Source organism: Emys orbicularis, chromosome 20 (assembly GCF_028017835.1).
Source record: "Emys orbicularis isolate rEmyOrb1 chromosome 20, rEmyOrb1.hap1, whole genome shotgun sequence".
Classification (NCBI taxonomy): Eukaryota; Metazoa; Chordata; order Testudines; family Emydidae; genus Emys; species Emys orbicularis.
In genome coordinates, this window is record NC_088702.1 from 3597550 (window position 1) to 3613328 (window position 15779).

The 15779-nt window shown below is 60.8% G+C and overlaps 1 protein-coding gene across 1 annotated transcript in view; it reads right to left on the minus strand.

The window, feature by feature from the left end:
• PEAR1 (platelet endothelial aggregation receptor 1) overlaps positions 1-15779 on the minus strand; it is a 55976-nt gene that overhangs the window by 1056 nt on the left and 39141 nt on the right. The window contains exons 7-21 of the mRNA XM_065420192.1: positions 15427-15550; positions 14739-14875; positions 10490-10702; positions 9839-10013; positions 9375-9495; positions 8564-8727; positions 7827-7929; positions 6672-6818; positions 5924-6052; positions 5433-5561; positions 5220-5348; positions 3445-3660; positions 3037-3149; positions 1269-1389; positions 531-593 (exon numbers count right to left, since the gene is read on the minus strand). Coding sequence (XP_065276264.1) covers positions 531-593; positions 1269-1389; positions 3037-3149; positions 3445-3660; positions 5220-5348; positions 5433-5561; positions 5924-6052; positions 6672-6818; positions 7827-7929; positions 8564-8727; positions 9375-9495; positions 9839-10013; positions 10490-10702; positions 14739-14875; positions 15427-15550 — 2084 coding nt within the window. The remainder of the gene's footprint in view (positions 1-530; positions 594-1268; positions 1390-3036; positions 3150-3444; positions 3661-5219; positions 5349-5432; positions 5562-5923; positions 6053-6671; positions 6819-7826; positions 7930-8563; positions 8728-9374; positions 9496-9838; positions 10014-10489; positions 10703-14738; positions 14876-15426; positions 15551-15779) is intronic.

The window sequence follows — 15779 nt, forward strand, 5'->3', positions numbered from 1 at the left end:
TGGGACGCCGGTTTAGCTGGGAGGAGATGAGTTTGCTGGGTCTGTCTAGCTCCAGGCACATGGGCCGCAATCAGCGCTAACTGGGCCCCTCGTTGGCGGCCTCAGCAAAGAGACCTAGGGCTGGATGGGGCCCTGCACACCGAGCTCGTCTCTTGCCCCCAGGGGGTCCCACCAAGGCAGGGCAGAGGCCCACGGGCAGCGTGAGCAGGGAGGGGAGGGAGCTTGTCCAGGCTGGAGCTGCTCTGGGGATATGCAGGGCTTCTCCAAAGCCAGCCCAGCTTCCTCGCGCCCTGCTGAGCCCTCCACCCCACTCCCGCAGCGCCCCCTAGTGCCGCACTGGGATATGGGGGTCAGTGCTGCAGTAAGCGTGACTCCTCCCCCTCCCGCTCCTCCCAGACCCCAGCCCAGGAAAACGAGGCCATCGGCCTGAGCCGAGAGCGTCTGGGGGAGACGACCGCGGGACCCATCACCCCCCGCCCGTGCGCCGGGGCCCCTGGAAGCCCCCCCCCACAGGGGGGCGCTGTGCTCACCGTTGCTGTAGTACTTCCCCAGGCTGTTGCTGTAGCTGTAGCTGCGGTCCATGGGGCTGCCCCCTGCAAACGGAAGGAGACCCTGAGGCTGCTGGACACAGACAGACCCTGTGGTTCCCTCTGTCTCCCCAGCCCGTGGGGCCTCCGTCCAGGGAAGGGTCTCCCCACGCAGCATCCAGGGAAGGCCTCCCCAGGGCCCCGGCTGCTTTTCTTCCCACCAGCTTCGGGGTGAGGGCAGGGGGGCAGTTTTGCCCTTGTTGGGGGATGAAATGTATAGGATGCCGACCAAGACCGGCAGTTTTTGCTGAAATGGACCCAGGAGTCCCAGCTCCCCTTCTCCTGCTCTAATCCAGAGAGCTCACTCCGCTCCCAGAGCCAATAGAACCCAGGAGTCCTGAGGTGTCCTCCTCCCCCCCCTTCCCTAACTACGAGGCATCACTCCCCTTCCTGAGCCAAGAACAGAACCCAGGAGTCCTGAGCCCCACCCCCCGCTTCCCAATCTCCTTCTCTAACTACCAGGCATCACTCCCTTCCTAGAGATGGGAAAAGAACCCAGGAGTCCTGCGCACCCCCATCTCCAACTCCTAACCCCACTCACCTTCCAGCACTGGGAGTAGAACTCATCACCCTACCCTGTTCTGACCCCTAGACCCCACTTCTTCTCCCCACACCGGCTCCTAAAGCCTGGCCCTGCCCAGCATATCCCAGCTGAGGCGCCACGCCCGGCTCCCCCCTTACCCCGCTCGCGTGGCTTCAGCGCCGGCACCCCGTGGTGCTTCCAGTCGGCAGGCAGCGAGGCATTACAGTCCGGCCCGTAGGCCACGTTCTTTATGTTGGAGAAGTGCTGGTTGCAGGGCACCTGTGGCCGAAATAAGGGGTGGAATCAGCAGTGACCTACCGCCCCCTGCCCACGGGGTCCTGCTCGGAGTGGCCCCTTTGCCAGGCCAGGATTTCGGGAACCACAGGGTCTCACGGTGTCCATGAAGAACCCCTTCCTTCTGGAGTGGCCCTTGCCAAACTCGAGTTCAGGTTGAGACAAGCGCCCGCATTAAGAGTGGATGTTTTGAAGCGCTCTAAAATCCACGCGCAAATTCAGATTGCCCCAAAAACTGCTGTGCCTCATGGCGTCCTGGGGTGGGGCGAGTGGGGCAAATTTGGGGTCATTTGGCCCAAGGGTTCCAGAGATACAGCGCCCAGAATAAAAGGGATGGTCTCTACATTGTGCCTGTTCTCATCCCTTAGCTGTTTGGACACCCCTGGGGTTCAGGCTCCAGGACTGGTCTGCGCCAAACTGTGCTTAGACGACCTGATGGGCCCTCAGCTCGGGCCCAGCACCCCGGCTCTGTGCTGGGGAAGAGACGGTTCCGACGTTACTAGAGGGGCTGTCTGACTCTCTGAACCAGCACAGGCTGGGAAACCCAGGCCAGAAAGTGATTTGCACAGACTGGGGGCGCCCAGCATCCGGGGCGCTGCTGGGGGACAACCGACCTGATGGCTTAGCGCAGGAGTGGGCAAACTTTTTGGCCCGAGGGCCACATCTGGGTATGGAAATTGTATGGCGGGCCATGAATGCTCACGAAACTGGGGGTTGGGGCATCAGAGGGGGTGAGGGCTCTGGGGTGGGGCCAGAAATGAGAAGTTCAGGGTGCGGGAGGGGGCTCTGGGCTGGGGCACAGGGTTGGGGTGCAGAAACAGGTGCAGGCTCTGGCTGGGGGTGCAGGCTCCAGGGTGGGGCTGGAGATGAGGGGTTGGGGGTGCTGGTTGGACCGAGGGGTTCGGAGGGCAGGAGGGGGATCAGGGCTGGGGCGGGGGGTTGGGGTGTGGGAGGGGGTCAGAGGTGCAGGCTCTGGGCAACGCTTACCTCAAGCAGCTCCTGGAAGCAGCGGCCATGTCTCCCCTCCAGCTCCTACGCGGAGGCGCGGCCAGACAACTCTGCACGCTGCCCCGTCCGCATGCTGGCCCCGCAGCTCCCGCTGACCACGGTTCCTGGCCAATGGGAACTGCGGGGGCCACGCTTGGGATGGGGGCAGCGTGTGGAACCCCCTGGCTGCCCCTACACGTGGGAGCCGGAGGGGGGACATGCCGTTGCTTCCAGGAGCTGTGTGGAGCCACAGCACGCGGGGAGCGGGGCAAGCCCCTGACCCCGCTCCGCAGCAGATTCAAACGTCTGAAGGGCCAGATGCAGCCCCCGGGCCGTAGTTTGCCCACCCCTGGCTTAGAGGCATGACTAGCAGGCCTTGAACTGAGGAGGGGGGTTCAAGTCCTCCCCAGGGCAGATTTCTGATGATGGCTGCTGTGCTCCACGTTCTGGGGGTGCAAGGGCACCTCAATTCCGCACAACCCCAACTATTTCTGCAGCAAATTCTCAGCCCAGCCCAGCCCCGGAGAGACGCTACAGACAAGCTGTCTCCTCTCTGCCCGTCCCCAAGAGGGGAGAGAGGCTCCGGCGAACGGAAAGGCTGGGAACTTCCCCGGAGCAGTGTCACCCCCGAGGGCTGGGTCTTACCTTGAGGGAGCTCGCCCTGTCCTGGCTGTTGGGGGCGGGGGAGGTCGGCACGCACCGCGACAGGGTGTGGTAGCTCGGATTGGAGTAGTAGTGCGTGTGGCTGGGTGGGACGTCTGGTCAGACAGAGAAAGGGACAGACAGAGTTAGGCCAAAGTCCCTGGGAGTCCTGTCCCCTAGCTGTCCACAGGGGCTGCGCACACCATGTGCCTCTCCCCCACCCTGGGCCGGGCTCCGGCTGGATTCCCCACGCTAAGCCTAGGGCGGCTGGGATCAGACTTTCCCGAGAGTGGGGTGGGGGACTCTGCCGGGCTTGCTGAGCTCAGTGTCCTAGGAGGTGCCATGCTAACGGGAGCAGGGGGGCGACTTGGAGAGCAGAGCCCCCCCGTACTGAGCGCGCCGCGCCCTCACCTGGCACCGCGTACTCCGAGCTGTCCGTCTGCCCCGTGGTGTAGGCCACGGCCAGGTGTCTATTCTCTTTGCCCTTCTGCCAGTGCCGGTAGCACAGGAAAAACACCAGCAGCGCCACGAGCAGGATCACCAGGACGATGATGCCAATGATCGCCCCCAGGGAGCTGTACCCCATCGGCACAGCTGGCACCATGGTGAAGGGGTGCTCGGGGCTCCCTGCATGCCCAGAGGAATCATTAGACCTTCTGCCCAGAGCTGGGGACAGAACCCAGGAGTCCTGGCTTCCTGCCCCTGCACCCCTGCTCTAACCATTAGACCCCGCTCCCCTCCCGGAGCTAGGGACAGAACACAGGAGTCCTGGCTCCCTCCCCGCTCTAACCACTAGACCCCGCCCCCCTCCCGGAGCTGGGGACAGAACCCAGGAGTCCTGGCTTCCTGCCCCTGCACCCCTGCTCTAACCATTAGACCCCGCTCCCCTCCCGGAGCTAGGGACAGAACACAGGAGTCCTGGCTCCCTGCCTCCCCCCCCCCCCTGCTCTAACCAGTAGACCCCGCTCCCCTCCCGGAGCTGGGGACAGAACCCAGGAGTCCTGGCTCCCTGCTTCCCCCGCTCTAACCCTCTAGGCCCCCCTCCCCTCAGAGCTGGGGCCAGAACCCAGGAGTCCTGGCTCCCAGCCCCCTGCATGGTCTCAGTCACATTTCTCACACCAGGCCCCGCTCCTGCCCGGCTCGCACTGGCAGCTCCCCGCAGGAGCAGCTCTATGTATTTTGCCGCCCCAAGCACGGCAGCCAGGAGGCTTTCGATGGCATGCCTGCGGGAGGTCCGCTGGTAACGCGGATTCGGCGGCATGCCTGCGGGAGGTCCGCCAGTCCCACACCGCCGAATTGCCGCTGAAACCGCGGGACCAGCGGACCTCCCACAGGCGCGCCGCCAAAGGCTCCCTGACTGCCGCCCTCATGGTGACCAGCAGGCTACCCCCCACGGCTTGCCGCCCCAGGCATGCGCTTGGTGCGCTGGTGTCTGGAGCCGCCGCTGGCTCCCCATCAGGTGGGGTTGTGGAGGCACTCGCAGACCTGGAGACACCTGGGTCCAAAGGTGCCAGGGGGACACTCTGCCAGGGGGGCACAAGGGCCCAGGTTAGAATCCGTGGGGTGAAGGGGGCTGGGAGGCAGGGGAAGGCCAGTCCCAGGGAGCGGCTTGGAGCCATACAGCTCCGCATCCCACCTCCTGACTGCTGGAGGAGACCGATGGTCCGTATAACCCAATATTAGAGCTGGCTGGGAAATCATTTGTGTTCCAGCAAAACGTTTTGGTGAACGACAAACAAGCAAAATGTTTGGGTCAAAATTTTTCTTCCAAGTTTCCGGCTTTTCATCCAAAACCTGAAAACCCCAAAACGCTGTGGCTGAAAAGTTATATTTTTTTTGACTGTCAACGGTCAGAAACAAAGTGGAAAATATTCGGGTTTTTGGCTAACATTTTCGGGGGAGTTCAGTTGCCAAAAACCCGATTTTTTTTCCAGATTTCTGTTTTTCCAATGAAAACCCGGAAAATGTAACCAAAATCAGACATTCCCCGGGGAAATTTCTGTTTTAACCCCAAAACCCCTTTTTTGTCAAAAACTTGTCAATCAGCTTCCCTCAAGACCCGCCCAGAAGTCCTGTGTGGGTGCGAAGCTCCCCTCTGCCAGCAGTGGGTGCTGCAAGTGGCTTCCCAATGTGGTCTCGGAGCCGTCATGCAGCCCTGTGCCTTCCCCGGGGCGTTCCCGGCTTACTGGTTTCGCAGTGGGCGCCGGTGTACCCGGAGGAGCACAGACATCTCCCGGTCGCTGGGTCGCACTGAGCTTCGTTCTGGCACTGGCATGCCTGGGCACAGCTCTCCCCGTAGCTCCCCAGGGGGCAGCCTACAGAGAAGAAAGCAAGTGGGTGAGGTCTGCATGGGGAAGGAGACGTGTGATGCCCAGACCCCCGCCCGGCACAGCCCGTACCTTCCGAGCAGTGTCTGCCGGTCAAGCCGGCCGGACAAGAGCAAGTCCCATCCACGGTGCTGCACCGGCCTCCGTTTGGGCACTGGCAGGTGCGGCCACAGGCCTCTCCCCACGTGCCGGGCGGGCAGGCTGTGGAGGAGAGGAGACGTCTGTCAGTCCCACTACGCACCCGGCTCTGGAAGCTGCTCTTCCCCGATGAGCTACCGAGTCTACGTGCATGAGACCCCATTGCCCCCTGGTGGCTGCCCACAGAGAGGATACGAGTCCTACTTCTGCTACTGGCTGAAGGAGATCTCCTTTAGCTCAAATGGCAGAGGCCTGTGTTTGTGGGGCTGACAGAGCCTCCAGGCCCCCCAGATCATAGTCCCGGGGACCCTGTTGTACCCAGATTCCTTATAACCCCTACAAGTGCCTACCCCTCCGCAACTTATTCCCCATTGACCCGTGCTGCCCGTGAGTTGGGACGCCCCCCGGCAGTGGATGTGACTCACGCTGTGAGCAGTCGCTGCCCGTCCACCCGGGGAAGCAGTCGCAGGAGCCGTCCACGTGGTGGCAGGTGGAGTAGTTGGAGCATCGGCAGGGCATCGCGCACTTCTTGCCGTAACGCCCGGGCTGGCAGGCTGCGGCAAGGGAAGAAGAAATGGAAAGGGGTGTGGAGGGTGGGGGCGCGTCACAAACCAGCCCTAACCCGGCCCCGTCAGACGGCTGCTCGTGTGAAGTGAGTTTGCTGGGTCTCAGCCCAGATCCTGACGGGGACCAGGCAAAGCCACCGCCACAAATCGGTGCCGACCAACCCCGTTCGTGGGCAGCAGACTCAGCAGAGAGGCCCAAACGGGCCCATGGAGACAGAGCTCCTTGTTACCCCCTAGAGGGGACAGGTCACAGGGACACATGGGCAGGTGTGTTCCCATGTGGATTTCTCATTCCCTCAGGGGAGCAGGGATGGGGTTTGCCCCCTCCACGTATCCATCTCCCCGAACCTGGCCGGCTCCTGGGATGCCCGTACAGTGGCCTCTGACCGTGCCCGCTGCACCCAAACCAGCCCTCGGTGGGGGGCAGGCTCGAAAGGACGATGCCAGTCCCATCTCGCGGGCTGGTCGCACGTGGGCTTTGTGCGACGGACTTTGCTCTGCTCTGGCCCTGGACAGAGCCGGGACAGGCCAGCTCCCCCCAGGGCTGGGCAATGCAGGAGCAGGACCCCCTCGCCCAGGCCGCTGGCTCCGTTGGCATGGCACTTACGGCGCTGGCAGGCGGGGCCGCGGTACCCGGGCGCGCAGCTGCAGCTCCCGTCCTCTGAGGAGCAGGCGGCTCCGTTCTTGCAGGCACAGGGCTGGCTGCAGTTCCGCCCCCAGAAGCCGTGGTCACAGACCAGGCTGCAGCGGGGCCCTGGGGTGGCAAGAAAAGGACCAGGGTGTTCTTTTAGTGGAGACCCCTCCTCACCACGCAGCTGGGGGGGGGTGGCAAACAGGTCCCAGCGCCAACCCAGTCCCCTGCGTGGAGAAATAAAACCTCTCGCATCCCAAGCTGTCAGGGATGCCAGCGTCACTGTCCACACTCGACAGATGGGGAAACTGAGTCACCACACAGCTCCCTGCAGGCCCTACGGTCTCCCAGCCCAGCGCCGACCCAGAAACAGCCCTCTTTGAAGCTGCGCTCCCATCACTCAGACTCCAGTTAGCTCCTTCTAACTCCGGCGCAGCCCCCAACTCGAGTCTCGTCCACACACACGAGCCCTTCGCTCCAGTGAGGGGAGGTTCTTAACTCGAACTGGCCGGCCCGTCAGCAGGCACCAGCTGGCACGGCTGGGGTGCTGCTATTCCCCCAAAGCCTGCCCGAATTCTCGCTGGGCCACATGTCTCTGCCATCTGGAAACCTCGCGAACCTGAGCCGAGGGTAACCTGCAGGGAGACCGGGACGACGGCTCGGAGAGGTGTGAACCGCCCTCCTTCCCCTCAGGGCGGAGTTATTGCCGGGCGCTTTGCTAAGACCGGAGCAGGAGCCAGTCTGGCTCTCTTTGGTGCCATGCGTGGGTGGCGTTTGGACAAGCACCATCACTTCAGTTGGCCCTCGGCCCAGGGGGTACCCGCTGAGTCCAGCCACGCCCCACTGAGGAGGAACGGAGCTCAGGCCGCCCGGAGACCTCATGCCCATATATCCTGGACCTCTGCACAATTCACTGTGAGCTGTGCCTCCTGCAGGCACATCAAGTCCTGTGGGAGGAGCTTATGTTGTGGGTGGAGCCTGGAAGAGTACCGCCCCCTTCTGTCCCTGACCTAGCCATGCCCATAACAGCTGTGCATTGAGCTGGCGGGGACCCCCTGGATGCCATCATGGCCAGAGACAGAGTCCTCCCGTCCCCTCCCCAGATCCCTGCCTCCCACCTGGCCCCCTCACCTGTCCATCCCGGCCGGCAGTGGCACTGTCCTGTGACGGGGGAGCAGCCGTCCGCGTGGCTGCAGTCACATTGACTGCTGCAGCCGGGCCCGTAGGCACCGTTCTGTTAGCGAGAGGGGGATGCAACCGGAGTCAGTGGCACTGGGATGGGATTGGGGTGGGTGATTTTAACCCAGAACCCTTCCCGGTCCCATCCCGCTGGTGCATGGGTCTAACCGTGCCCCAAGCCTCCCCGGTCTGACCCCCACCCTGCCAGTGCATGCAATCTAACCTATTCCCGCTCCGCCCCGCCAGTGACCACAGTCTAACCCACGCCTCCCCTGCTCCACAAATGCACATGGTCTCATCCATAACCCCCCTCCCCATTGCCATTAAATCACCCAGCCCCCTTCCCAGGCTGGGCCAGCAAGTGACTTTCCCAATCAATCTGTTAGCCCATTGTTGTAATTATTTTGTCCAGTGGGACAATCACAGACAGCCGAGATCCCGGCTCGCGCGTGGGCACCGAGTGGGGAACGGGCACCGTTAGAGGCATCCCGTCTTGCCAGCAGCTGGCTGGACCTTGCTCTGCAGGGGGTGCGTGGCAGGGGGGTGGCTAAGGGCTTGATGCAAAGACCACGGAAATGGGCATCAATGAATGCAGGCTCAGGTCCTTCCATGACAGCTGGGACGGCCGTAAAGGGCGCAGAGACCCCCGGGCACGGGAAGCGGCTGGTCCGAGGGGGGTGGGAACTTACTGTGCACGGCTCCTGGCACCTGCTGCCGTGCCAGCCGGCAGCGCAGGAGCACGTCCCGCTGACGGGGCTGCAGGCGGCGCCGTTGGCGCACCGGCAGGTCTCGTTGCACCCGGGGCCCCAGGTGCCGGCGGGGCAGGGGCTGGAACAATCCCCTCCGTGCCAACCTGCGGAGGGGCAGAGAGGTTGGCGGGAGGATCGACGGGACGTTGGAATCGGAGCGCTTGAGAAATCCAGGCAGCTCAACGGGCGGAGAAGCAGGGCAGTATGGGGGCAATGCCGTGCCCAGTTAATAGCCCCTATGGGGGCTATACTGTCCCACCACAGTCCCATAGCCAGATGTGTCTGGGTATTAGAGGGGAGCGAAGCTTTCAGTGGGTCCCTGGAAGGAGCCTGCGCTCAGCCACGGCTCCAGCCCGAGGGTGCCCGGCACCACCCACCTCTGAGCGCCCCAGCTCGCGGCTGGCTGCCGGGGCTCCGGCGGGGTCTCCGGGGGGTGTGGAGCACGCCCGCTGGGAGAGGGCGCCCATGGAAGGAGTGGCATGGGACATCCTGCCAGACCCCGAGCCTGGCGGAGGGTTCGTGCCTGGAGCTGAGCCGGGGGAGGGGGAACCCGGGCTGGTTCCAGCCGGCCCCTGCCCACACTCCAGACCCAGGGAGCCGGGGCGGAGAGGGGTATTCACAAGACCTTTCCCGAGTGAACTTGAAAGGGCTCCCCCATCCCAGCTAGAGCCCCCTGGGGGTGGGGGAAGGGGAGCCGGGGCAGTGCCCTCCCTGTCCTGAGCGATCCCAAGGGCGCCCGCCTGCACCCTACCTTCTTTGCAGACGCAAGCGCCATCGATGGGGGAGCAGGCGAAGGCGTTCTTGCAGGCACACTGCATGGAGCAGTTCACGCCGTAGGTGTCGGCGGGACAGTAGCTGGAACAATGCTCCCCCTGCAAACACAAGGAGACAATGAGGGGTGGGGGGGTTAGAGTCGGGGGGGGCAGTTACTCGCCATCTGCTGACCTGGGGCGGGTCCGAACCTCCCACCCAGAGGCGAGTAGCCGTAATACTTTGTGTTGCTACAAAGCCAACCACCTAAGAATCACAAAGTTATCCCTGCTCTAATCACTAGATCCCACTCCCCACCTCGAGCCGGGAATAGAACCCAGGAGTCCTGACACCCAGTCCTCTGCTCTAACCACTAGACAACGCTCCCTCTCTCAATCCCCATAATTACCAAGACATTAACCGCCTTGTTTCCCAGTGTCCCCGCAGACTAGGCCCCAGACTCACCGTGTACCCCGGGGCGCAGTGGCAGAGCCCCGTGGCCCCATCACACGTCCCTCCGTTCAGACAGAGGCAGGGCTCCTGGCAGTTGGCCCCGTAGTATCCGTGGGGGCAGGTCTCGTTGCAGTGCAGGCCCGCCCAGCCCGGTTTGCAGGTGCATTCTCCGCTCATGGGGTGGCAGCTGGGCACCGGGGGGAGAGAGAAACACGTGCCCATCAGAGCGCCCCCGCGGAGCAGCTGGGGTGGGTTTGTGCCAATCCCACAGGGCTGGCCCTTTCCCTGAGAGCACAGGACGGTAGGGGCTGCGGGTGTCCCGAGCCGAACACCCCATGTGCGTGCCCACTCAGTGGCTCCTGGGTAGAGCATGCATGTTCTGGATCCGGGACCTTTGCCCTCCAGATTCCCCTGCCCGCTGCTCCTGCAAACGGGAATCCTGCATTCCAGCACTGGGGTGCATAGGACGGATGGTGCCGTGTTATTCCCCTTATGCCCCGCAGAGGGCAGCAAACCCACAGGACTGGAAATAGGGACCATATTCCCCCTCCCTTGTACACTATTAACCCCTAACGCGCTGGCATGTTCCAGGCTCCCACATGCACGATCGGTTGGGGCGAGGGCCCGCTCAGGTGGCTGCCGGAGTCCCGCCCCGGCCCCTACCTTTGGCTGTGCTGGGGGCTGCAGAGGCAGGGCAGGTGGCAGGCCAAGCCGTAGAGGCTGTCCAGGCACTCGCGCTCCTCGCAGCGCGGCCCGTAGAAGCCGGCCTCGCACAGGCAGGCCCCGTTGATGTGGAAGCAGCGGCCCCCGTTGGTGCAGTCACATGCCTGGCCGCAGTCCTGGCCGTACTTGCCGATGGGGCACTCCTCCTGGCACCTGTTCGGGAATGGGCAGAGGTGGGGGAGGACGTGCCCCCAGGGTCAGACCGAGGGCAAGCCCAATGCCACGGGAGGGAGAGCCAGTCAGCGCTGGGGTGAGCAGACAGGGGTCGCTGTACCTGGTATCTCTCACCTGCTCAATCTGGGTGTCCCCTGTAGGCTGAGGCCGCCAAACTCATTCCATGCAAGACCCTGGGAAATGCTGAGGACCCTCCCATCAGCTGCTCAGCAGGGTGCTATTCCCCTATCAGCCTCTGGGGGGCGCCCGGGGAGGACACCCCTGCACAGCCTTTCAGGCGGCAGCTGGCCATCTTAGCCGCAGTCACTCAGGAACTTGTGGGGATCTCGATGGCACAGAATGGCCCAGAGAGCAGGGAAGCGAATGGAGCTTGGGAAGGGGCCAGTGAACCTCCAGGGTCCCTGAGCAAGACAGGCAGGGCCAGCGGGGCTGCAACCAGTGTGAGAGCCCGGAGGGGAAGCTGGCTGAAGGTGGGGAGCTCAGCTGCAGAGGTCACGGGGTGGTCAGTGTCGCATTGCTCAGCGCCTGGATTTAACCCACAGGGGCCATGTCTGCACCAGGGGTGCGTGCACCATGGTCGCTGCATCGGCACACACTCCTCATGCAGGCCAGCTGCACCAGGGTAAACTCTGACTCGCACGTGGGCAGTGTGTCCACGTGAGGGGTTTGCACTGGTGCAAAAATCTCCAGGCCTAAGACTGTGAATGAAACCTTCAGTGCAAGCCCAGAGCACAGAGCAGGGCTGGGATGGGGTTCTGCCAGCCAGGCCTGGCTGTTTGTTTAGGCAACAACAACACGACTGTCCTAAAGCGCCGCTCAGCGGAGGGGCTCAAAGCCTTTGCCAAAGGATCATCATATTAAAAATGGGGAAACTGAGGCACGGAAGTGCTTTGCCGAGGGTCACACGTTAAGTCTGTGGGAGAGTCCTGGCTCTGACCACTAGACCCCACTCCTTTCCTGAGCAGGGAATAGAACCCAGGAGTCCTGATTCCTAGTCCCCCTTGCTCTAATAGACCACATCCCCTCCCGGGACCAGGAAAAGAACCCAGGATCCTGCATTCCCACTCCCCTAATCCAACCCCGAGACCACACGATTTCTTTCGCTTAAAACGCCAACAAAACCCCCTTCCTAGCGATCCATTTAGTGCTTGTCACTCTTGTTTGATTCTGGGTTTATTTTTTCCTCTCCATTGTTTGCGACACCCTCTCAGAAGCTGGAAAAAGCCCTCACTTCCTTCTCCCGCTGGCTGCGTCCCTTCCATGTGGAAAACTCCGACTGATTTCCCTCCTCACCCTGGCCCAGCTGCTATTGACTTCCCCGCAGCACAGCTGGGGAGATCATCCCTCACTCCAGCGTTTAACCAGCGCTCCCCCCGGCTGGCAGGGCACTGCCTGTGCTGTAAGCCAGCCAAAAATCGGCACAGCCAGGCATTCAACGCATTGCCTGGAGTATTATATGCATGCATTACGGTAACAATGACTATTCATACGGTGCATTACATTATGTGCATTACAGTAGCAGTAAGCACTGTATATACACATAGCAAGAAACAGTCCCTGTCCCAAATAGCTTCCATCTCAATAGACAGGACAAAGGGTGGGGAGGGGAAACTGAGGCACAGAGGGGGGGTGAGGACATGCCAAAGTCACATGGCAGAGCTGGGCATAGACGCCAGAAGCCTCATTCTCAGTAAGGCCCATTACACCGCTCTGGCAGGACAAAACAGCCTTAAGGCGGAGGACATTTCAGTGACGCGCATTTTAAGGCCCCTTTACATTGGCAAAGCCACATAAAGGGGCGTTGGCGTAACTGAGAAGGAGGGTCCAGGTCTCAAAAAGTCCCAGTCCAGCGCTGGATCCATCAGTCCACACTGCAAAGTGCACGGATTGCATGCACTCCAGCTCGTAACCCCTCCCCCCCCCACACGTTAACACAGGGGTTCTCAAACTGGGGGTCGGGACCCCTCAGGGGGTCGCGAGGTTATTACATGGGGGGTCGCGAGCTGTCAACCTCCACCCCAAATCCCGCTTTGCCTCCAGCATTTATAATGGCGTTAAATATATGAAAAAGTGTTTTTAATTTATAAGGGGGTCGCACTCAGAGGCTTGCTATGTGAAAGAGGTCACCAGTAAAAAAGTTTGAGAGCCACGGCATTAACACAAGAGAGTGCGAGTCCAGGAGCCAGTGCGTGGGTGGGTTGACATGGAAGGGTGTGAGGGACAGGGCGTTGGTGCACACGTGTGTTTGAAAGGCCGCGGGTGTCCCTGAGGGAGGCTGTGCAGGACAGGGATGTAGGGGAGCGCACAGTCACAGCTGTGGGGGAAATGTAAGGGCTGAACCTCAAGCGGCCGCAGTGAGAAGTCAGACAGGAGTGAAGTAGGAAGGGGCCCGCCCCACCCCGGGCTCGCCTGTAATTCGAGCACAGAGCATGTGTGAGGGTGAGGCCTTGTCTACACTTAAAAACTTTGCTGCTTTAACTAGATCCGTATAGTTAACTGGGTACAACAAACTCCCAATATGGACGCAGTTCTATCAGCATCAAGGTGTTTATACTGATAACGCTTATTCTGGTTTGGGAATTAAAATAAGCTACACTGGGGTAAGGCATCTTTATACTGGTATAACTGAGTCCATGGCGGTAGCATTATTTTGGCCAAAAAACCCACAACCCACCTTGCTAACTGACTTCACAGACTGTGCAAAAGGGACCCCTGTGATCCTCCAGTTCAACACCCTGTGTAGCACAAGCCAGAGAAGGGCCCTGAATGAACTCCTGTGTGAACTCCAGCCCATTTAGAAAAACAGCCAATCTAGATTTACCAGCTGCCCGGATGGAGAATCCCCACACAGCCCTTGGTAAGTTATACCAGTAAAAATGTGAGGTGGGTGCAAGGGTTTGTCTACACAGGGACATTCTGGAATAACTCCCTGGGTGGACACTCTGTTCTGGAATAAGAGCACCTTTTACTGAGTTAGCTTGATCCACTTTGGAAACGGATTAAGCTCAACTGGAAAAATCATTCTTACACCTGGTCTACACTTAAAAATTAGATGGACATAGCTACACAGCTCAGGGGTGCGCAAAATTCACCCCCCGGAGTACTGTAGTTAAGTTGACCTCACTTTGGGTGTAGACACAGCTAGATTAGTGGCAGAATCATCCGTTGACCCAGCTACCGCCGCTGGGAGAGGTGGATTGACTACAGGGATGGAAAACCCCCTTCCGTTGCTGCAGGAAGCGTCTGCACTTCGGCGCTAAGCAGCACTGTTGCTCTGTGGCGCAGTGCCCTGAGTGGACACGTGGCCTCATTTAGAGGTGGTCGAAAATTTTGCATCTAACCAGCTTTCTGTCAGAAAACGCCCTTTTGACAAAACCCCTTTTTTTCACCAAATCACATCAATTTCAACAAAATTTTGGGGGGGGGAAATTGGGGAAATGATTTTGAAAACATTGAAATGTCCCATTTTGACATTTCCGGAATGGAAAGTTTCGATTTTTCATTCTGAAACGACTTTTCTTTTCCAAAGGTGCTTTATTTGCTATGAATTATTTTATACAAAAAAATGGTCAAAATTTTTGTGCTGAATTTCGTTGCGTGAAAAATTTCAAAATGTTGGCTTCGTGTCCCATGTTCAGGTGCTTTTTTGGTTACAATCTTGACTTGTTTTTACAGGATGAAAAACCAGTTTGCCAAGCAGCTCTACTCTTAATCCAGAATAAAAGTGTCCACACAGGGAGGTACTCCAGAATAGCTACAGACAACACTTTAAATTCCCACCCTAACTTAATCCAGATTAACTCCCCTGTGTAGACAAACCCTGAGAACATGTGGGTGTATCACAGAGGGGCGGCTTTAGCGAGCAAGGGGCTCAGTAGGAGACCACCTGACTGAGGTTTCTAGCTAAGCCTCACTGATTGAGGAATCTCCCTCTAAGCCATGCCAGTTGCTAGCCCCGACACAGACATGGTTCTTTCCATGGCTGCAGGGAGTCGCTCTGCCCGACCACACTCACCGCTCTCCGGTGTAGCCCAGAGCGCACTGGCAACGCCCGGTGACCGGGTCGCACAGCCCGTTGTTGTGGCACTGGCACTCCCCCAGGCAGCCTGAGCCGTACCTCCCTTGGGGGCACGGGATGGAGCAGATGGTGCCCTGCAGACAACGGAACAGCAGTGTCAGGGAAATGCTCTCTCTGGGGTAGCCAGGGGACAGGATGGGGGCCCCCGGACCACGTAGCCTGGTCTCCCCCTTCCCCTGCGATTGGAGGGGATGATCCCCGCTCAGTGCCCCCCAGACCCACCCCAAGCCTGAATGCGGCCATGGGTCAGCAGCGTGCGTGGGAGCGGGAAAGGCTGACAGCCCATTTCTCGCCTGGCTGGGGGCATCTCGCAGCCCCGAGGAGGCTGAACGGCGAGCGAGGCTCACGCCGCCAGGGCCGGATCAGCCGGAGACCCCACGGCAACACGAAGGTGGCAGAGGCGGCATCGCCCCACGCCGCCGCACGGAGCCAGCTCAGGGCTCGGTCCAAGCCGGCTGGGTCCCACGGGTGTGAGGGCCGGGGCATGGCGCAGTGATCGGGGGAGGAGTCCAAACCAAAGGGGGCAGGACCCCTCTGCCCCCAGCTTGTCCCGCCCTGACCCTTTGCTCTCCGGAGGCCGGATGGGCCGGGGTTTGAATCTTGCCCGCTCCCCCCCAATACGTACCATCCATCCTGGAGGACAGACACAGTGGGTGGTGTTTGGGGGGTGGCAGATGCCCCCGTTCTGGCAGGGGCAGTAAGCCGGGCAATGGAGCCCGTCGGAGGTGTTGGGGCATTGGGCCTCGCAGCTGGAAGGACAGGGAGAAAGGGGTGAGGGAGACGGACCCAGGCTGCAGAGTTTTCTCTCTCTCACCAAAGGCTAAAGAAATCCCACCCTGCGGCTGGGTCAGAACCAGCGCCCCCTAGAGGGGAAAGGCCCCAGATCCCATTCCCACCCCCGGGCCAGCCAGAACCCCCGCCCTGGGGCCGGATCGGAACCAGCGCCCCCTAGAGGGGAGAGGCCCTGTGTCCCATTCC